Source organism: Pelecanus crispus, chromosome 1 (assembly GCF_030463565.1).
Source record: "Pelecanus crispus isolate bPelCri1 chromosome 1, bPelCri1.pri, whole genome shotgun sequence".
Classification (NCBI taxonomy): domain Eukaryota; kingdom Metazoa; phylum Chordata; class Aves; order Pelecaniformes; family Pelecanidae; genus Pelecanus; species Pelecanus crispus.
Window position 1 is genome coordinate 220,362,034 of NC_134643.1, and position 21,957 is coordinate 220,383,990.

Sequence of the window (21,957 nt, forward strand, 5' to 3'; positions counted from 1 at the left end):
CAAGGTTTCTTTTTGACACTAGCAATTACAAAGCCACCTTATTTTGTCAATTTTGCAACCATTAGCATCCTGAGAGGTAGTGTATCTTCTATCCATGTGTTTGGCGAGTTCATCATCTTCTCCCAAAGGGCAGTTTCATCTGAAGTAGAATCCATCCAGTCTACTGTAGTTCCATAGCTTTTGCCTAGAAAAATGTCAGTTTTAAGAGAACCATTACTTAATACGCTGCAGAGCTGAGAGCAGACAATCAAATTTGCCTGTCTTCTAAAACAGTTTCACCTCCTCCGGTAGCTGACCTAGTACTTTGAAGATCCAGTTCTACATTTTAACACTTGAACAATTCTGTGAAATACAATTAACGACAGTTTCACACGGAAACTTCATCATCTTTCTGCAGGCTGTTTTTTCCTTGCTATCCTTAGTCTTTTTGTCACAATCCTAAGGGTTGTATGGGCGACTAAGATCTGAGAGGGTTTAAGAATAAAACAGGACACTGATTTTGTACTGAAATACAGCCTTGGGTACTCTAAAATTCAAATTGAGATTTACTATCCTAATTTTTATTTTAGGTTGTTCTGGTGAACCATACAAGAAGCTAATTTGGGAAAAGTAATTTTTTCTTGCATTTGCTTGAAAAGACTCCAAACATATCCTCCCCTCAGACCACAGAGGACAATAAAAAGGACAAATATAATGATAGGGAAAACATACAGTTCTTCTATCTGCACATCTTAGATTGTCCTTATGCTAAAAACTTGTCTGCATGTAAGTTTTCCTATCCAATGTCTTCAAATTTTAATCAAGCATTCCTGATCTATCCTATTATCTCCACCCAATACTGTCTTTACACCACATACCTAGTTTTTGCATGCTTAAGTTTGTAAGACATTATCAAGAGTTTGGGTTCAGGAATAGCATATTCTTGTACTTCAAACAGTACCAGATACAGTGTGTGGCCAGACAAAGGTTTATTTCTAATATTTATTCTTATTTGTCAGTTTTCCTAACCTTCATAACACTACTATTATTTACATTTCAGGATCTGTGCTGAAGAATAGGTAAGTTACTGTGTGAAACTTCAGTAAGTAAATAACTGAAAGGCTGTTCAGTGATCTTTGCAAAAAGAGAACAAATGGAACGGAAGAGGAAAAAAAGGAAAAACTGTATTTTGTAATTTAATGATTAATGCATTAATTGTCCAGTACCTGTTCCAAGGCCTATCCTGAGACCTCCCAGAAAGTGGTTGGCTAGTTTGTTGTGGTCCCAGACTGTGAGTTCTATGCAGGCTTCTTTCAAATCTTCTGGTCTAAAGCCATCATAGACCATGGTGTGGTTGAATACCGGGTTTGTAGTTTTTGCCACTGTTCTTGTTTTCTGGCGACTTTTTCTGCTAGTATCTGGAAGAACGGTACTTCAGAAAGAAAAACCATTGTCAGTTTGCACTTGCGCAGCATAGCCTGCGCTAAACGTCCTGAACAGACAAAAACTACCAATTAACACTGTCCTTTGCATGTTAGAATGTGACTGAAGGTAAGATGCTTTAGCATCATGGAGATGAAGACAAAGGTCATATTCTCAGTCCCTCCCAAGAAATACTGGCAGCACATATCCATGTGCTTCAGAGGACGGAAGGGAAGGGGGAGGGCAGGTGGGGAAGAGGCACCAGTGAGTTTAGTTGCTGCATTAGCACTAATGATACTGAAACCTCTTTGTTGCTGCCAGGGGTTTCCCCAACCATCTTGTTATTCTTGTCTCTTTACATTTTTAGTCTCTATGTGGAAAGGAAGGAGGAAGAAATACAGCTATGCTTCTCACTTCTGTCTCCTCCCACGATTTGCTAAGCCAAACCATACTCTTTCACAAACACGCTTTGTTTAAATGCAAATAAACGCAGGCACAATTTTGACTAGCCCTTCCACCAAGTAACTGAGCAGACAAAAATGAAAGAGTAATGATTACGCAGGAAGTTCTCCCCGTATGTTTTACTTGGTGGTATGTACTTAGCATCTTGAAGTTGTAACCCCTGCAGGACAATTTGCATTACAATAAAGGAGGAGAATCAGAAAATAATTATGTGTTTTTTAATTGGAACGTAGAAAAATGAAGATAAGATTAGAAAGCACAACAGTAGCACTGTTAGGCCACCATGTTTGATGACTTCAACCAGTTCTTACCACTTAATAAAAGAGTTGAGCCTGTTGCCTCTCAGAAGAGGAAGGTCATGGCACTCCTTCACCCAGATGTGGACCTCACCAGTAGATAGAGTCTTCTTTCCTGTAAAAACAAAACAAAACATCTGATTAAGCCTTGTAGATACCTTTTAAAGGTAATTTCTATCATGCAGCAGTCCCTGCCCATTTGTAGAGGTGGTATTCGGCCTAGACTCTCATTATCTCACGTCTTAATTCAACATCCCTCTCTGTACTCTTGCAGCTGCAACCTTCATCCCATCAAAGTACTGCAAGATCCCATCATGCCTGTATTCCTACAGTGACTTTTCTTCTGTTCCAACTAAACAAATACATGCTACTGGTCTTCTCCTTCCAAGCCTCCTAGATAAAAAGATCAGCTTGTCTTCAGTCTATGTGACATCAGCATTTATTGCCGCTTGTAATTTCAAATTAGTTCCTTTGTGTTCTGAAGATATGTGATTCTTATTGACTGACTGGATTAAAGACCTGGCCTGGCTTCACTGTCAGATCAGCCAGTTGTCAGTTGCCAGACAAGATTAAAACAAACAGATCCTACTGCTATAAATGCTGCATTCTGAGTACTTATTGCTATTTTCTACTTCTAATATTGCTTGAATTTAGTGTGTTGTCACTGTTTATTGAGCATATCACAGTGCCTGCCTGATGATTTATAATCTCCAAAATTATTAGTGAGAAAACAGAATTTTGTTACACATACAGACTGCATTACAAGTCTAAGATTATAACCAATGAGGTAGTTTCTTCTATAGTAACATTAAAACCAACAAAAGATCCTAAACTGAATTCATGACCAGGGTGACTTAATCCTTGGGGGGGGGGGGGGGGGGGGGGGGGGGGGGGCGGGGGACAGAAATCTTATTTTAACATAAAAGTAGATGTCTGAATTGGATGAAAACCATTAAACAAATTTTTTTTTTCTTTTTAAAAAAAAAAAAGGAGAACAAAAACCCCCAAGGCCTGACAAACCCAAACAAAGCAACAATGCATACCTCCAACAGGGTGCGGGACATACTGGAGGGCTAGTTTCATCTCCGCTCTGTTTTCTAGTTTAAAAGCCATTGTTGAAGTCTGAAATTTAAGAAAAAAACCCCACAAATCTCAAACCTTACAGTTTATGCACAGAGTTTACCATGAAAATTTTCCACTGGAGCAAGCCTGACTTCTACATGAGGTAAGCTGGTTTTCTTTTTTTCCTTCTTGTTTCCTTATCCATTAGTCTTCCCTCAGTTTACAAGACATGAGAGATTTTAGGGCATGTTTAACCACTTGACAGTGCCTCAAATATACAGCTCGTCCACTAAAGCAGAAAATAAGACCCAGGAGAGGCCAAAAGGCTTTGAGGGCGCATCTTTTCCACTGTTGTGCACTTATTTAGAACATATGTTCTTTCAATCAGGAAATTTACTCTTTGTGCAACAGAAAGTACACTTTTATAGGAATGTTTTGCCTCATTTAATACAATCTAAAAATCAGCCTCAACAAGAGCGATCTTGCAAAGAGGCACAAGAATATGTCACTTCTTCATAGAGCGTCATGGACCATCTGTAGATGGAACATGGCACCCGTTAACATTTGCTTACATTTATCTACCCAGATTAGTTTCAAAGTCAGTCAAATTGAACTAGTGCTAAAGACTACCATAACATTCCTGTTTTGTTCTACAAATTACTAAACTTTGAATTGAGCTAATTTTGGAATGAACTAATGAAGTAAATTCAAAGAAAAAAGAAAACCAACAAAAAAACCCAGAACCTCTGGCAGTGGCTTAGCTAAAAGTTTAGATTTTGTCTGAAACCCATTAACAAACAAGAGGCATACACACACAGGAGTCGTCATTGCATCTGATATTAAAATGTTGCTGTGCTTGCTCCTTATTCTCAGGAGGTTTACTTCATATTCAGGGAACGAGTGCCTTCAGCTATCCGTTGCAGCAACATGATGTAAGTGAAAAATACCTTGAAATTCCGACTCCTTAGACTACGAGAAAGTTTTTCCTACTATAATAGCTAGCTACTTACTACACTAATAGAAACCTCAGAACTGTATGTTCCATTTACCAGTAAAAAGGTATTTATAATTACAACCAACACAAAACCCACAGAACACACAAGACCAGGCCTAAATAATTACTTGGTTTTGCACTTGCACAGTGGAAAATACAAAACAGCTAACCCACCCTTAGTGACCTACCCTTGGCTTGAGTGGAAACCAGTTGATCTGCTTGTTGGTTTTATCATTCCAGTCCCAAGTTCCTAAATCCAGCTCCACTTCACCAAGGAAGCTATTCCTCCCAAAGGTATCATTGTGCCAGACAGAGATATTAAGGCTTTGGTTCTTTAGGAGATCCTTCTCAATTTTATACTGCCAGGAGGAAGAAATGAGAAAAAAATTAAAACAAGCTGGATTTTTATCAGTGCTGTGTCTGAAAGTGACAAGGTTAGAAAAAAACGTGTCCAGGTTTATACACCCATAACTGCTCACTTCTTCATTTCAGAACAAAACTCTCTTCATGATTTACTTCTTATTTCAAGCATCTTAAGCTCATACTTAGCTTGTGTTCATTTGCAAGAAGTATACAACAGTCAGTGTTCTCGATGCTATATTCAGGGTACACTGTAGACTTAACCTATCAATGGAAGGACATAGGTACTTCTACAGAGCAATCCATCTCATCCTAACACAGACATCTCTTTGGAGAGCATCTAGATCTGTGCCTAAAAGTTAAGGTTCCTCATACTTCATGCATGCAGTATTTCATGTCTAGTAATAGTTTGATAAATACCCGCAGTATTTCATTATAGACTGGATTAAAAGTTTTCTTTTTGACAGAGGTCTTCCGTTTGCCCAGCTTGTATTTCTCTGGAAGCAGGTAGGTCTTTACATACCTGAAATTTAGACAGGCTGGTTAGAAGAGCAAAAAACCCATCCTTTGCAACTTCCCCTTCCAAAATACACAAATGTTTTCTTATAAAGTAAAAGAAATCCACTTTAGCCATTATGTTCTTAAGCTGGTTACATTTAAGAAGCAGAACAGCAGTGAAGTATAACAATAGTTTCCAAGGTGGGACATTAACCTCCTTCTACCGGGGGGAGTCTGTTGAAATGTCTCCTCAACACATATAAATACAGAATATTTAACTATAGTATGCCTAGGTATCATATTTACAGGCTCTAAACCTATTGAAAAACCTACCAAAGCAGGATTTACCATCTAGAAAGTTGAAATTTAAAAAGAGTTTCATATTCTTTAAAGTTTGATCTTCCCACGTTAATAGATGTACTATTTTATGGTGGCAATTCTATATTCAGTTCAGAGGGGAAAACCATGTAAAGCACATTATAGCTTCTTTTATTTATTTGGTTGTTTACTCCAACAGGTTATAGTGATTGGAAAAAAAATCAGTTTTCATTTACATGTTAAAAGAAAAACTTCCATTAGGAAAAAAATTACTCTCCGTTTATACTTACGGGTCTGAACGCTGTCGCTTCACATCTGCCACTGCCAGGTCTTTACACTGGCAAATAAAAATGTGGAGCTCATTCAGCTGTTCTACATAATCAATAGCAAACTGAATGTTTCCCTTCACATCGACATTGCCAAAGTCTGCACTATAGATGCTCATTAGACTTCCGCTCACCTGTATCATACAAGAAAAGAAAAAATTTTCCAGGCCTTGCATTTCACCAGATACTTCAAGATTAAGGTAGAAGTTACACTCAGAATTCAGACAGTAAAGAAATCAGCTGTGTCCCATTAGATGTAATAACAAAATGTAATGGACACTATTATAAAGGTTCTCAGCAAGCAGATTAACAAAAGAAAAGTTACTCGTAAATCAAAGGTGTTAGGCCAAGTTTTCTACAAAAAATTTGTATGTGTTTATTGTATTGAGATAGAAGAAATAAAATGATAGGATGCTGTAGATCTGGAGATTGCCTGTGATCAGATCCTTGAAATACTACTCATGTATCTCTTCAGCTGATTTTCCTTGCAGAAGGCAGAGCCTAAGAGTTTAAGACAACAGGCCCTCTCAAAGTACCAACAAAAAGATTAGTGCTAAAGTCTGTGGCTGAATTGGATGCCTAAACAAAACATACTTGAAAATTAAACCCTACCCAGGTAGAAAGAGAAGGATGTACACATTTTGTTATCTCAATATCCTTCCCCAAAATTCTCCTTTTCCCAATAAAGTCCACATAAATTAATGACTTCTGGTTAGCTAGTTCACTGACTTAATTACACACTCCACATACCAATACTGTCTCTTTCTTTCACTTATTTCTCCCCCACTCCCCTGTCTCCTTTTCTAAATGTTTGTTCTGTATAAATTGATCCCTACTTTCAGCTACAAATGTAAGCTCTTAGGGTGAAAGCCATCTCTTTGTTCAGTGTTTATAAGTATGCTGCACAATGGAGTCCCGAACAGGCTCCGATATATTACTAGAAAACACAGAGAGTAAAACCGATTTTTTTTTTTTTTTTTTTTTTTTTAGGCCATTCCATGCCAGGGTTCACATAACAAAGAGGAAAGGAAGGAGACAGGTGCCAAGGAAAGAAAGATAAGATGAATAAGAAGGGAGCCAGAACAATACTGAAGAGATTAGCAAAAGCAAAGTGCCATTAAAACAAGGCTTTGGTTTACATACAGAGGATAAGGAGGCCATGCCAGAAGAGCTGCTAAGATTGGTTAGAGAGCTGGGACTCTTCTTGATTCTGCCAAGGGAATAACTGCTTTCTGATGCTGTATCTGTCTCTCTGTCATCACTCTATAAAAACATCACAGAAATAAAGTCTGTGTAGGTTCTTTGTAGTCACAAGGAACATTAAAAAAGAAAAAGAACAAACCCAAACAAACAGAATTTTAATGCAGATTGGGAGTCAGTGAAAACCTGAATTTAAATCCCCTTGTAGTGCCAACATGAGTAATTTGTATTTCTTAAATTAGGTCATGCATTTAAAAAAAGAAATTGAAAGGCAATTTTTCTGATGGAAAGCCTACACTGAAATTTTTTTAAAACCTGGTTGTATTACTGCTTTTTGTTTGGTTTTAAATCTCAAAGAGCAATGAAAAAGTACAAAGTTAACTTTATTGGAACAATTAAACTCAACTTCTCTACTTCACTATCTCATGCAAGTGACAATGCTCAGGTCTTTTACCAGTCCCTTTATGTTATATAGTGAATACCATCAATTCTGTAGCCTCTATCTTTAAGGCAGTTAGCTGGAAGGTAACATACACAGTAGAACAGCACTGGATACAGCTGGCTTTTGCAAAAAGCCTTTCTTGCAAGAGGGCAACCAGAGCCCTGCTTTTGCATCAGGGAACTGCAGTTTTGGTTTAATTGGTCATCATCAGGTTATGTACTTACAACCCAATTCTGTCTCCATGCTATCACTGTACTAAAGTATCGACGCTTTACTTCCCACATGTGCTTTAGCATCTTCCTATGCAAGCTGTTATAGAAACGTCATCTCCTTGCTGTGTTCCACCTGTGAGCAATTTACATGGCTTCCTCTCCTTTATACAGTTTTGAACTGTCATAGATCTACTAACAGATGCAAGATTAGTAACACCATAATTTCTACACATATTAAGAAAAAGAATATAAATATCTAGCAAATAAGCATTTTGAATAAGTCTTTTTATAAAGATCCATTGATTGTAGCTTCTCTGGCTATATCTATACTGCTAAGTAAATGCAGGCCAGGATTGCACCCCAGTTCAGAGGCCAAAGGTAAGGACTGACTAATGTCCACCCTACCTAGGGCAAGGCTCCTTGAGAGAAAAATTGTTTTGGAGAGAGCTATTTGGGCCTGTCCAAAATAAACCCAGAGACTGCAGTAACAGTTAAGCCGTGTGAGTAATCAGTCCCGCTACATGGACTCTTTGGAAGACAGGAAAATCCTAAGTCCTCTTTTAGAGGAAGGATATATAGAATCATAGAATCATTTAGGTTGGAAAAGACCTTTAAGATCATCCAGTCCAACCATTAACCTAACATTACCAAGTCCACCACTAAACCAATTAAGGGGACAGTAATAATTTCATGTTTCCTGGCTTGGTGGCTGGATTATTTTTTAATGAAAGTAAAAACTAGGAATCACTAAGGTTGGAAAGGATCTCTAAGATCATCAGTCCAACCATCAACCCAACACCACCATGACCACTAAACCATGTCCCCAAGTGCCACATCTACCCGTTTTTTGAACACTTCCAGGGATGGGGACTCCACCACCTCTCTGGGCAGCCTGTTCCAATGCCTGACAACCCATTCTGTAAAGAAATTACTCCTAATATCCAACCTAACCCCACCCCAATGCAGCTTGAGGCCATTTTCTCTCATCCTATCACTTGTTAGTTGGGAGAAGAGACCAACACCCACCTCACTACAACCTCCTTTCAGGTAGTTGTAGAGAGCGATAAGGTCTCCCCTCAGCCTCCTCTTCTCCAGGCTAAACAACCCCAGTTCCCTCAGCCGCTCCTCATAAGACCTGTGCTCCAGACCCTTCACCAGCTTCGTTGCCCTTCTCTGGACACGCTCCAGCACCTCAATGTCTTTCTTGTAGCGAGGGGCCCAAAACTGGACACAGTATTCCAGGTGCAGCCTCACCAGCGCCGAGTACAGGGATACAATCACCTCCCTGCTCCTGCTGGCCACACCATTCCTGATACAAGCCAGGTTTGCCTAAGACCATTCTAGCTGCTGTCCATACAGTGGGTCAGCAGAAGAGATAGAGGACTGAATCCAGTTCTGCTTACTTTCAACCTTGTCCTTAATTTACTCAGCAAAGCCTGCTCTCTGGATAGGAACATTCAAAGCTCTTCTTGTGGAGGTTTGTGGAATGTCTAGAACTTCAGGAGACAAAGAATTATTAAGCACTGGGGTGAGTGCATGCCTCCAGAATGCATTACCGATGTGATTCCTCCCCCTCCCCCCCAGTGAATTCCAAATGTTAAATACGGATATTGTTACTATTCACAAGTAGAGAACCCTTAATTTTTTAGGCTCTTATCTCTTTTAAGCAGAAGGAAAAAGACACTGGTACTCTAAGAGATAGATTTCTTTGTATTTCTTTAATTCAAAAGTATCCTGTTATCAGAATTCATTATTTTTAAAGTAATTCCAGAACTGAACTAGCATATAAAAATGAGTGTTAGTGTTAATACTATCGTGACTGCACGGTATCTACAATGCTTATTTTTAACCTGTTATTTCTACCAGATTTATGTTATCCATTCATTAGTTTTGTGCTTCGTATTGGCCAGATGGTACTTCAGTGATTATAAACACCAAGGTAGAACCAGCACATGGTATACATAGATGGAATTTTTATAGATATACACTCTATTTTTTTAATATATATACACACACATATATATTTATATGTGTGTGTGCGTGCATGCATATGTCTTGTAATACATCCTGTGCTGTGAGCTTGACAACTCAAGACAGTATTGGAACTAATCACAACTTTAAAGATAAATTTGGGGGCCAAAATAAACAGATTTGGTTTTAAATTCTGCACTTTCATTAAGATTAAGATTAATGAAACCTGTATCACCACATTTTGGTTATTTTGGGCTTTAGGAGGGAGTAAGGTAGGACAGGGCACAGCATATTCCTGATTCTGACCCTTCAGTCCTTTTAGACATGCACTTTTAGAGAAATAATCCAAAATATTGGTGCTTATGCTGCAGTTAGTGATAAGCACTGGGATAAGCAGTGATTCCTCATTTTATGGCACAGACATGGGTATTTTTGTGATATCTATGCCCTAAATTCCTGTGTCCCATTTAAGCCTGTGTCCACTAATGCACATCCTTCATTGACAGGACTGACATGTTTGTACCACCATTTGGGAGACCTGTATCAGTAACTCTGATTTGCTAACAGCCTGGGGGAGGAGGAGGTTTGCATGCACAGTTACCATACAAATTCACATTCATACTATGGCACTCAAGGGCGGGAAAAAAAAAAAAAAAAAGAATATATGGTGTTGTCCAAGTTCAACAATGATAAGGTATTTCCTATTCTCCAGAGCTTCCTGTTCCCTGTGACCAATGGAACTACCTCTCTTAGGCATTTATGGTAGGACATTTGTGCTTGGTCTCCACTCGCTGCTTTACTGGCTGTTTGGGAAGTCATAGACCAGGCAGTTCAAACCACTTTAAAACTTCAGTGTCATTTTAGGAGATTTGAATATGGCTTCAAAGCTTATTCGAAGGCCCACACCATGATGATGATAATAACAATAATAATAGACTTACAGAGGCACAGTATGTTGTTATAAATTCTGAAATTTCACTTACACGCAGTTAACAGTCCAGTACCTGAACCTGCATCCCTAAGCAGAACACCAAGCTAATACTCATCTGAGAAAGGTTACCAGATGGTGACTTTCTTACAGTACTACACATTCATTTTAGATTTTAGGCTCTGAAGAAAGTAAATGTATGCACATATGTAAGTTCTGAATAAAAAAAAAAAAACCCAAACCTGTTAGATTAAGGACAGAGATTGCCTTTGGGAATAACAGCAAGCATTCACTATGCTTCAATCTCCTAGATAAAACATGCTCTGTATGTTTAGCTGTACAGTAAGAATAAACCTCTAGTTACTGGACTAAAGCTTTTGAAAGGTTAATCAGCCACAGGTTGTTTGGGATCATCTCCTGACTGGTACATCACAAACTCAACTCCATGCCATGGTCCAACATTAAACTGACCTGGCAGACCCTGGAAAGCACTACCTGACAAATGCATAATGCCACAGTAATCAAAGTTTTAGTTACAGTATTTCAGAGATGGAACTTACCTCTTCCTGTAGGAATGATGGTACTGACTTGCTCAGTCCTTTGAGTTTTTCAGGGTTGGAAGACAGCTTATCAGGCTGTGAAGGCACTGTGGAAACTAAAGAGCAGCAATTCAAAAGGTTTCAAAAATAAGTTTGTACATCAAAACAGTGCGATTCCATAACAGGACATGGTTAGAAACAAACCACTTCAGATGAAATACATGCACAGCCAGTTTACAACTTGGATGCAAGATTCCCCCCAACCCAGGACTCAGAGAAGCTATCATTAGCTGTCATCCTTTGACATCTCCTATAACACTGACCAAAGAGCTTTGTTTGGCAGGAGCAGAAATGTTCAATTGCTTGACATGATGTAGAAGCCTGAGTGCTGCAAGCAAATTCTCGTCAAATGTGATGAAGAAAGCATTTTCAGTTTACCTTCTAGATTTTCTTCCTAGAACAAGGATAAGTGCACTCACGCACTAACAATACCATCACTGACATTAGAGTCATCGTAACGTTCTTGGTAAGAAGTTAGTGGACAAGTCAAACATGGTTCTTTTTTTTTTTTTTTTTACTCAAATTAATGGCAATAGGAACATTTGTCTAAATCAAGCAATTTTTAGACCCGAACTTGGAATTTTCAAGTATTCCTATTTAATTATAAAATGTATATCTCATTAATGATGCAGGCTTTTTTGCAGCCCATCTCTTCAACTTTTGTATACCTCTACTGAACTTCACTTCCATGTTCTTTCACTGTACAAAGCTTAATTGCACAAATGAGCCTTGCAAAAATCCAGTTTGCAGTAAGCCCACAATTCTCAGCATTTTCCATGCTCTAACCCCACTTAGATTTAACAATGCACTAAAGCTCTGTATCTTTGGACTGGATACACATTGTTAAATGCACCAATACTGAGTATCATATGACAGAGAATTATTTGGCAACAAACAGCCAGCTACAAGGACATGTATCTATTGCATAAAACGAAACACTGCACTCATGATGGGATTGTTTGCAATGCATGAGTTAAGCTTTTCCAAAGCTTTTGCTGCTGAAGCTCAAACAGTGCTCAACATATCAGTTATTGTCAGTATGCAGTTAGATGCATTTTCCCCATTGAGCAAGTATCTAGTCCAGATGTATAATTTGTTAGTTGTTAAACAAAAAAAGGATTTTTAATGTATTAGTTTAAATATCCATAGAGAAGTCTCTCCATTGTCTGCTGGAAGAATCCTATTACTCACTTCCTGCTGCATTTTCATTCCTCTCTTGATGTTGATCAGGTTTTGGACCTGCTCAGTGCAGTATTGACAACAGTCATTCAGTAGCACAAACAGCTTTGCAATGTTACAGATAGCATCAATATATTAAAATATGTGGGGAGTTTTTGACTTCCCCAGACCCCATATGTTTCTATGTTTTGCATTGTGTCCTCCTTTGAGGAGCTGGATCATAACAAAGGTAACATGAGTGTACAAGATAAGCAAAGCAAAAATATGAATAATATTTTCAAGAGAACTTGCCTTACTCTGTCTGTACAGCCATCAATTTAGCTGAGTTTGTAATTTTTTCAAAAATTCACTCTTAAATTTAACTCAAAAATACCCCACCCTTTTCAGATAAGTGCCTACGCATTCCATACTGAATATATAACATGCTTTCAGTAGGGGGTCTCCATCTGAAAGCAAAGTGGTACTTAAAGTCTTGTTAATTTACTGGACATTGCATGCACCCTATTACGCTATGACCATCCTGTTATACTATAGGCCACTAATATGCAAAATGCTTCAAAGCATCTAAAACATGACAATAAATGCAACTGTGCACAACTGCTTTTTAAAAGTGTAGCGGCACAATGCCGTAAAAGAATTGTGTGTTATATTCCACCATATTCAGTGTTATTTGATCATTTTCTATTATGTTCATCTTCACATGTTCTTGGAGAACGTTTGCTTTTATTTTGCTAAATTAGGAATTTCTAAAAGCATACAGAAAAATTTAACAGTAAGGCATCTGTAACGTACCAATGGGTTGACGATATCAACAGCAGATCATCTAGCAGTTCATCTATTGCTTAGAGTAATTCTACTTTGCTGGATTAAGACAGGGATTATAAGAGAGGTTCCTTTTCAACTGATGTATTCTGAAGGGTGTTTTGCATAAGCAAAAGTCATCTTGCATCTTATAATGCAACAGATGAACAGACAAATTCAATGTCTACTTAGGCCAAGCCTTTCAACTGAGCTAATATTCAAAACTCTCAATGACTGTTTGATAGGCTGAATGACCAAAGGCCAAAATAATACACTGGTAGGTGGCACAAAGTTTCTACAGATACAGCCAGTCATAAGTATATTCCTTAAGAATACAACACAACAGAATTCTGCAAAAGCATTTAAGGCATGCTGAAGTTAATCTAAAAGCGCAATACAATTCTTGGTTTCAAAACTCCTTCACTAGCAAACAGAAGCCACTGAAAACCAAAAAACTTCCATGCAGACACAAAAGATATTTACCATCTTCAGCACTAAGAGCTAATTCTTCCTTTGGATTATTTATTTTTCCTTTATCTGTACAGAAAAAAAGTAACACTTAGTTAGAAATTTTGCTGTTCAGTATGATAAAATGGATGGCAGTGGTAATCACAGAATTAAGCGTAGTGAGGACAAAAAACCCAAACAAACCAGCAGAGCCACAGGAATGGTTAAATTCAAGAGGTGCTTTCTACTTCACACACTACTTCAGGCCTACATCCAAGCAGCAGTCTGATGTTGACTCAGTTTCTATCAGTGTGCTGTTGCAACAATGTTAGTACGTACTCAAAACCTAGAAACTAGTTAGAAGCAAGCAATAGCGTAAGTAGCATTAGAAGAGTAATTTGCCAACAACAGCCAACGTCTTTCAAAATCTACACCTCCACACTTCAGTTTACAAATGTAAGCTCAGTTTATGTCTTCCCCATTAGATGTGAGATAAGCATGAAAACACTCAGGGGCAGAGTGAAGGGATACAGGAATAATAATTTAAAAAAAAAAAATCCTAGGAGGCTACAGAGGGAAGTCAGGAATGAATTTTAAGTACAATCTTGCCTCGCTGTATTCTCTTAAAATGAGTTTGGTGTATTAACTGCTAGAATACACAGGTGAAATGCTACTAGATGAAGATGATTTTTTCATACTTCCACTGCCTACTAACTTGACCCAAGCAAGAAGCCAGGAGACAGTGGCAGTTATTGCTCATTACCGATTTGTGTAGTTGCCAATACTTTCACTATTGAAAAACTCTCCAAGAAACAGTTCGTCACTGATTAACACAGTGCATTTTTGATAGATGTCTGCTTCATAGACCAGTGTTGTTTCAAAATTAACACAAAGAACTGAAAACTAGACCGTATGAGAAAAGAATTTGGTTCTACAGTACAAGCTCTATATGGCTTATTGAGAAACAAAGACAAAAACCACTACTTGGCAAAGCTGTATGGAAGACCAGCATGAACATGTTTAAGCCAAACTGGGGGTCATGGGAGACACACACAAGCTTTGTGCTCACTTGAAGTGGCTGATGGAATGTCCTCTAGACTTTTGGAAGGCATTTTCCTATCTGCACTCCTTTTCAAAGCCATCAAAACTGGGTTTAATTCTTCTTCTGAACCTGTTACGAGACAAAACACATGAACACTGCACACACAGACATGCCATTTTAAGCAAGTCACTAAAAAACCAACCACGGATTTCTCATGAAAATCTATTTTGACTGTTAGCAAAGACAGTGAGCATTCAATGAAAATACAAAATAAATCCAAAATAAACATCTAATTTTAAGTGTCCATTTGCTCTCTCAATTCTCTCAGCCATCAGGCAGGTTGGTTGATTTGCCCTGTGTAGGTATTGGTGTCTGTACTGACTAATAAGGAAGTTCTGGGCCATTATGGCACTTAACTGTCTAAGAACAACATAGGATAAACTCACACTTTATCCATTTTGTAACCATCTTGTTATGAATCAGCACAAAAAAGTTAATAGCTTTAGTTTTTCCCTCTGTGTAAATTTGTCCATTATATTTTCTCCCTAGTGAAAGTAATTTGGTTTCAATACTTGAGTAACAACCACAAAAAACCCACCACCCCAGTTGTGGAGATATTTGGATCCCTGAAATTATGCAATTGTCTGCAAGGGCAGAATCAAGACAGACCTACTTCCTTCAGAAACCTTTAAGACCCTGTCTTCTCCCTACCTCTCTTTCCTTGCAATCAGCCAACCAAACAGGCCTTACAATGTTGCTGTGTGTAATTATGGGTAAAACCAAATTATGTTTCATTTTTCCTTATTTGTCTTGAGTTTTCACTGACTTCCATTGGAACCTCACTTTCAAAACAGGCTCAAGAGTAAGTTGGCTGGCCCTAGAAACTTCACATATTTCTCAGATTCTCCAGGTGAAGAAAACATTCCCAGTCTCTCAACAGCAGATTAAAAAGGTTATCTCCTCTACCTTAAGCACTTTGGTAACTATCACACACTATACATTGACTAGAGCTGCCATTCAACCAAGTACTGAGAATCCTAGTAAACAGGGCACTTCACTTATACAGACACCTTCCAGTGCAACAGGCAGCAATGCTAAGTGAAATTAGGCTAATGGTTGGACTGGATGATCTTAAAGGTCTTTTCCAACCTAAACGATTCTATGATTCTATAAATAGCACAGAGTATTGGTATTGTCTTTATATCCAGCCATTCCACTGATAAGTATTTACCTTTGCAGACTAGCTGGTCAAACTAAAGAGTGAACTTAGTCAGCCACTGATATTTTTTTCCTCTTTTAATCCAGTATATTTAAAAGAAATACCAGATTTTGAGTATTACAGTGTTATTAGTTTGAAGGGGATGTCACAGGGGAGGAAGAAAAGCGTAAATCCTAAAGACTGACGCAATTGATTCATGCTGCTAAACTCCCCTTACCAAAAAGGCTTACCCAAATGTACTACATGTTTGTCAAACACTGTCCAATTAAAGGACTTAACTAGTTCTTCTCATCCTTCCCAAACAAATATCCAAAGCATTTAATTAAGAAATAGGTATCACACAGACTTTCGGTTAACGTATTTCGAGTTGGCTACCAAAAAAAACTGTAGCCATGTTTAACGACCCAGCACCATGAATTTTAGAAATCAAACAGCTCACGAGTAGGACTTCCAGTTCCAGAGTGTGAATCAGAGTTTTCATCTGAAAACTTGGATCCCAAATTTGAACTGTCCCCTTCCTCTTCATCGTTATCCTCATATTGAGACATTAGGCAGAGTTGAGCTCCTTCTGACTGGGGGGAGTTGCTCTCCTCTTTAAGTGGTGTGCTTGCTCTTCTGAATTTCAACAGTGCTTTGAATTCTGAATTCTTTTCAGAGGCATCCAAGGGTGTGCTTTCGTCTCTCTCTCCTTTTTCATTTATCTTGAACGGCTCGATTGCAATCATATTGGTCTCTCCTTCTAAGGGAGGAATATCATTTGGAGCCATGTTTCTCTTTTCTATTTTATTAATAGCTCCATTCCTTTTAGGAAGATCAGAAGCTTCAATTTCACTTACTGCAAAATCTTTTACTGAAGCTTTGATATTTTGTTCTGGATCTCCCCCTTTGACAGCTATCTTCATCTGTGTATGACAGCTACTAAAATCATTATGTGGCTGTGACATTGTCGTGAATAGAGTCTCTTTTTGTGATGGAAACATATGATCCCCAAACTTTTCTTGTTTATGTAACTCTTTGGATTTTGGATATGAAACTTCAGATGCTTCTTGAAGATCTTTTTCTAAAGAGCAATTGAATTCACTGGATTTTGCAATATTTGAAACAGAAGTTTTTTCTATTGTTTCTTGTATTTCTTGAGGAGGATCTCTCTCTTGTTGATGTGGAGCATGCATACTTAGATGAGTCTGTATTTTACCTTGCATTTTCTTATCCATATTTTCCAGCACAGAAGATGGTGTTTCAGAGACCTCTTTTGGTAGCTTCTGCAAATTAACATCACATACTCCATATTCAGCCTTGGACAGTGCAGATCTTTCCATGGTCTCACTAATTTCCTGGGGCAGCTCTCCATCATGCTCATAGGTCGTGCTTTTAACTTCCATCTCAGCAGTCCTCCGTACTGTGCCGTCAGCACGTTTTGGTTTAGGAGGTGGCATTTCAGAGGCCTCCTTCAGCAGATTCTCTGTATCAGAACTCAAGCCACTGACCTTGGATGGGGCAACCGACTTTTCTATGGTCTCACCAACTTCCTGCAGCAACTCTCCATCATGCCCATAGGTTGTGCTTTTAACTCCTACCTCAGCAGTCCTCCGTACTGTGCCGTCAGCACGTTTTGGTTTAGGAGGTGGCATTTCAGAGGCCTCCTTCCCCAGCTTCTCTATATCAGAACTCAAATCACTGACCTTGGATGGGGCAACCGACTTTTCTATGGTCTCACCAACTTCCTGCAGCAACTCTCCATCATGCTCATAGGTTGTGCTTTTAACTTCTACCTCAGCAGTCCTCCGTACTGCGCCATCAGCACGTTTTGGTTTAGGAGGTGGCGTTTTGGAGGCCTCTTTCAGCAGATTCTCTATATCAGAACTCAAGCCACTGGCCTTGGATGGGGTAACAGACTTTTCTATGGTCTCATTGAACTCTTCAGGCTGACCAGTATCTTTTTGGCATGTTGATTCTATGCTACAATTAGTTTGTGATATACTATTCATGTCATCAGATGTTTTCATTCCCACCCTTCTATATTCAGAAGGTTGAAATGCAAAGGTTTCTCTGAGCTGGTTCTGCAAACCAGCTTGAGGCTTCTCGGAATCCTCAAGAGTATCATCCTTGTCTGCTGCTTGACGTCCTAGATGGAAAGGTTCAAATTGCCTAAGCAGTTTCCTGAGGCTCTTTTTGTTTTCATGCTCATCTGTTGATGGCACATTCACTTTTCCTGTGCTTTTGCCTATTTCTTCTTTTTGATCGTCATCAGCAGTGTCATGGCTCTGTTCTACCGTTCTTTCAAAGACCTTGCACTGGTTTGAGTGAAAAGTTGTCCCTTTCAAAATGTTTTCTTTTAGGTTCAAGCTAGATGACATCTCAGAGTCTTTGCTTTCTAAGTTCTTTAGGCCTAATTTAAATACATCAAGCTCAGCTTCCTCTTTAGGAAGATTGATATCTAATGGAGTAGTCTTGTTCTCTACTTTTTCTGTAGGCAAACATAGACAGTCATCTACTGCTGTCTCCTTTAAAGCATCTTTATCAACAGGTGATTGGAACAACTGCAAGGAAACAGGATGTTCTTTTGATGAAACAGCACTTTTTTCTACACATTCTTCAACTTCTTGCTCTGGAAGACACATCTTTTCCTGGGGTTTTGAGGTAACTGGTTTTCTATCCAGCTGGACAGAGTCTGCATTTTTTGGGTGTGTCACATTCAGACCTTTCAGGGTAGGAGATCCTAGAGGCAGTTCACATACCACAGAATCTAGTTTCTGTGTTTTTTCTCTCTCAGATGTTTGGGTTTGTTGTTGAATTAACTCTTGCTTGCTCACATTATCTCTGCCTTTATTTTCCTCTGATTTTCTTCCATAGGTTATTGAACTAGGATTATTTTGCAAAGAAACATTTCCCCTATCAATGCTACTCTGTAATTTAACTCTATTATCCCAGAAGTTTCTCAGACTCTGGAACTGTGAGGGATCTGAAATTTGATTCTTGGACTTTTCATTCATTTTTTCTTTTAAAGACGAAACCTGGAAGCTGGGCTTCTGTTGGGAACAAGCAGCAACTTTTCCTTTAAGTGTTTCTTTCTCGTCTTTGTCTTTCCTTTCTGGGGAAGCTGAAGTGGCACCAACTCTTGGCTGCAAGTTATTGGCTTTTGGCAATACTGTATATTCATGAACTTCACCATCAGATGGAAGTGTTAGTTCTGGCTTTTCAACTGCATGGCCTGGTCCAAACTCAAAAGAGTTTTTATGTTCATTCCTTGAAGCCTGGCTTGCACAACTTAGTTCAGCACTTCTTAACATATTCTTGCTTTGATCATTCAATCCATTAGGTAGGTATACTGCAGTTGGTTTTGTCTTGTCACTTTCTCTGAGACCTTTCAATGCATCGCCACCTGATGCATTAGCATTGATACTAACTTCTTTCTCTTCATGACTGGGCATAGTTTTATCCCTTTCCCAGAATGCTCTGATCTTCCTTATTCTTCTTTTTTCTTGTATTGCCTTTTCCGATTCACATTTCTGAGCTGTTAGCTTGTGTTCTTGATGTTCCATGAGATTCAGTTTTTGATTTTGTTGCTTGATTTCTTGACCATGTTCTTCTTCTTCATCTCTTGTACAGTCAAATTTAGTTAGTGATTTGTCATTTTGCTCCTCATTCTCTTCCCTTTTCTTGGGTTCCATCCTCTCTTTTATCAGCTCTATATCTTCTGAAATAAATGATGCAGATGAAATACTGTTCCGTTGTTTGATCTTTGTAAATGGTAACTCTTCTGTAACTTCTGTTGTTCCACCCATGCTAGGCCCACTGTGTTCTGTAGGAAGAACTGCTGTTCTGGTTGAGAAGTCCATTTCCTCTTTGGGTTCCCTGCCTTGAGATCTAGCTGATGCATGTTTCCTATCTTCAGTACCAGAACGTCTTTTAAACCAATCTAAAACTTTTGATACAGATTCATCAGCCTCTTTCATGAGTTCATCAGCATGTCTGTCAGGCTTGAAAGTGGTTTTAGCACCTCGCTCCTCAACAAGATCAGGCTTACCTTGTTGAAGACTTGTAGAATTGGTATTTGACACCTCATGTGCTTCTGTCTTAGCAGAAAGCTGATGTTCATCTACAATGTAAACAAACTTATCAGAGTTAGCAGACACATGACTTTACAAATGTTTGATCTATCTTGAAAAGTCTCTCTTTTTTTTTTTTTTAAACTGTTAGAAGAGAAAAAGAGTTCTCTATCCTTGTGTTTTTGGAAAGAGCCATAGTGCAGGCAATAGAGTGAAAAATAAATTCCTGCACCGAGATATCCTACTGGAAGATTAATCATACTACTTTTGAGGATGCGAGCAGATAAGATTGGTTATCCCCATTCTAAAGGAAATGGCTACTTTGAAGGGGGTGCTGAGCGGGGGTGGAGGACAACCCAGCATATTTGTGTTTAGTCGCATGAGAAAATCCCCAAGTCACAATTGGATTATTACCAGGGACAGCAGTTGACAGCAGTACACCAAAAAAAATTCTTCAGTTCCCATGCAGACAGACCTACCAGGCCTTATGACAGGAATTTTATCCAAATGCTATCTATTCATCTTCATCATCCACAATAAAGGTTCCTATCCAGGCTCTGATTTGATTGTTAATTATTAAGAATACCAATAGCATATAAGCAAAAATATTAACTACATTAGAGCATTAAAATACAAAAAAGTACTGCAGAATTAAATTCTAAATCATGTAGCACATTCCTACTAATTCTGTTTCCTAGCTGTTAATTCTTAGGCACAAGTGATTTAAACATTAAGACGTGCTATATGCTATTGCATTCTGTTCTTTACTCCTATTAGTGTCTTACCAGTAAAGTTTTTGTGTGACTTTGATTCATGGCTCAAGAACTGGTTGGCTTTATTTTCACATGTCTCATCAGCATTCAGTTCATTACTGCTATTTGGCAGGGTATTGCTGAAGGTCTTCTGTGGAGTTTCAAGTTTCTGAGGAGTAACTGTCTTTGTCTGCAAGGCTTCATTAACCAGGAAGACTGACCTCTTAGTGTCACAAGGATTGGATGCTGATGTATCATCTTGTAAGCCATCTATTGTTTTTACTTCTAAAGCTGATGAATAGGTTCCCAAAGGCTTTACACCAGAGATTTGCTTATTCCCAAATGAATCTGATCTAATAGCATCATTTCCACTACTCTTTATTTCATCAGATTCTAACAAATCAAACTCTCCTTTTTCTCTACCATGGTGTAGCTGTGGGCTTTGCAGAGGTTCTCCTTTACCTGTGCCAGATGAGAACCTCACTTGTTTTAGTTTTTCCAGTGAAATTTGTGTAGAGTCTTCCACTTCTTTCGTAAGGGAGTTCTTCTCAGTTTCTCCTTCAAAAATAGTTGCAGTAGGATGAGCGTTCTTTTTCTGAACATCTAACATCTGACTAATACGTACTTCCGAGTCAGTGGAACTTGAACTCGAACTGCGCTTCAGAATGCCCCTGGGTGGTGTACCAATGCCATTAATCCTCTCTGTCTGTGTGGCTGGTTTTGGAACAAAGTCTTCTCTTTGTGACACAGGATCTGTTGCTTTGTGAATTAATTTTCTAGCTTTTGGGACAGGACGCTTAACTAGTTCTTTCTGTGATTCATCAGTAGGTTCTACAGAAGGCTTCTCGTGTTTCTCTGTTTCATAATTTTGTAAGTTTGGTTTAGGTTGGCTCTCTTCTGAGAGTGACAAAATTTCTGTAAGACATATACAGAGAAGAAATTCTAAGTTTACATGACATTCATCTGCATAAACAGAGGGGTATGACAGTGCAGATCTAGAATGCAGTGATTATACTGGTTTATTAAAAACATCTACAGTAAAACACAGGAGGAAATTCAACATAGGTGTTGATTTCATTTGTATGTAACAGGAAGTTTTAACAGATTAAAATCCTGCAGTTATTTTTTTATTCTAGAAATATTAACTATTTGATCATTCCAAAGATAGACAGCACACCAGCTCAGAGTTATTTTGATCAGCGTTATTCCTGCAAGGGACAAACTTCGCAGGGAAGGGCAGCTTTTGAATATGCATACACCTTTTCAGGTTCAGAACATAAACAGCAACCCACAGAAATGGAAACAGGCTATTTCCACATTCATATGGAATGAGGTAAAACACAGAAGTGATCTGCCAGTAGGGAGATGAAAATTTTTTTATTCCTAATGTGCAAGTCTT

General features: G+C 38.5%; 1 protein-coding gene across 1 annotated transcript in view; it reads right to left on the minus strand.

The window, feature by feature from the left end:
• Window positions 1-21,957, minus strand: part of SYTL2 (synaptotagmin like 2) — a 45,380-nt gene continuing 23,423 nt past the window's right edge. Inside the window, exons 6-20 of the mRNA XM_075704628.1 lie at window positions 20,592-21,473; window positions 18,172-19,856; window positions 17,631-17,673; window positions 14,566-14,661; window positions 13,533-13,586; window positions 12,261-12,308; window positions 11,031-11,125; window positions 6,861-6,980; window positions 5,682-5,851; window positions 4,996-5,098; window positions 4,404-4,574; window positions 3,203-3,281; window positions 2,175-2,274; window positions 1,206-1,411; window positions 1-184 (exon numbers count right to left, since the gene is read on the minus strand). Of these exons, the coding sequence (XP_075560743.1) occupies window positions 39-184; window positions 1,206-1,411; window positions 2,175-2,274; window positions 3,203-3,281; window positions 4,404-4,574; window positions 4,996-5,098; window positions 5,682-5,851; window positions 6,861-6,980; window positions 11,031-11,125; window positions 12,261-12,308; window positions 13,533-13,586; window positions 14,566-14,661; window positions 17,631-17,673; window positions 18,172-19,856; window positions 20,592-21,473 (3,998 nt within the window). The 3' untranslated portion in view covers window positions 1-38. The remainder of the gene's footprint in view (window positions 185-1,205; window positions 1,412-2,174; window positions 2,275-3,202; window positions 3,282-4,403; window positions 4,575-4,995; window positions 5,099-5,681; window positions 5,852-6,860; window positions 6,981-11,030; window positions 11,126-12,260; window positions 12,309-13,532; window positions 13,587-14,565; window positions 14,662-17,630; window positions 17,674-18,171; window positions 19,857-20,591; window positions 21,474-21,957) is intronic.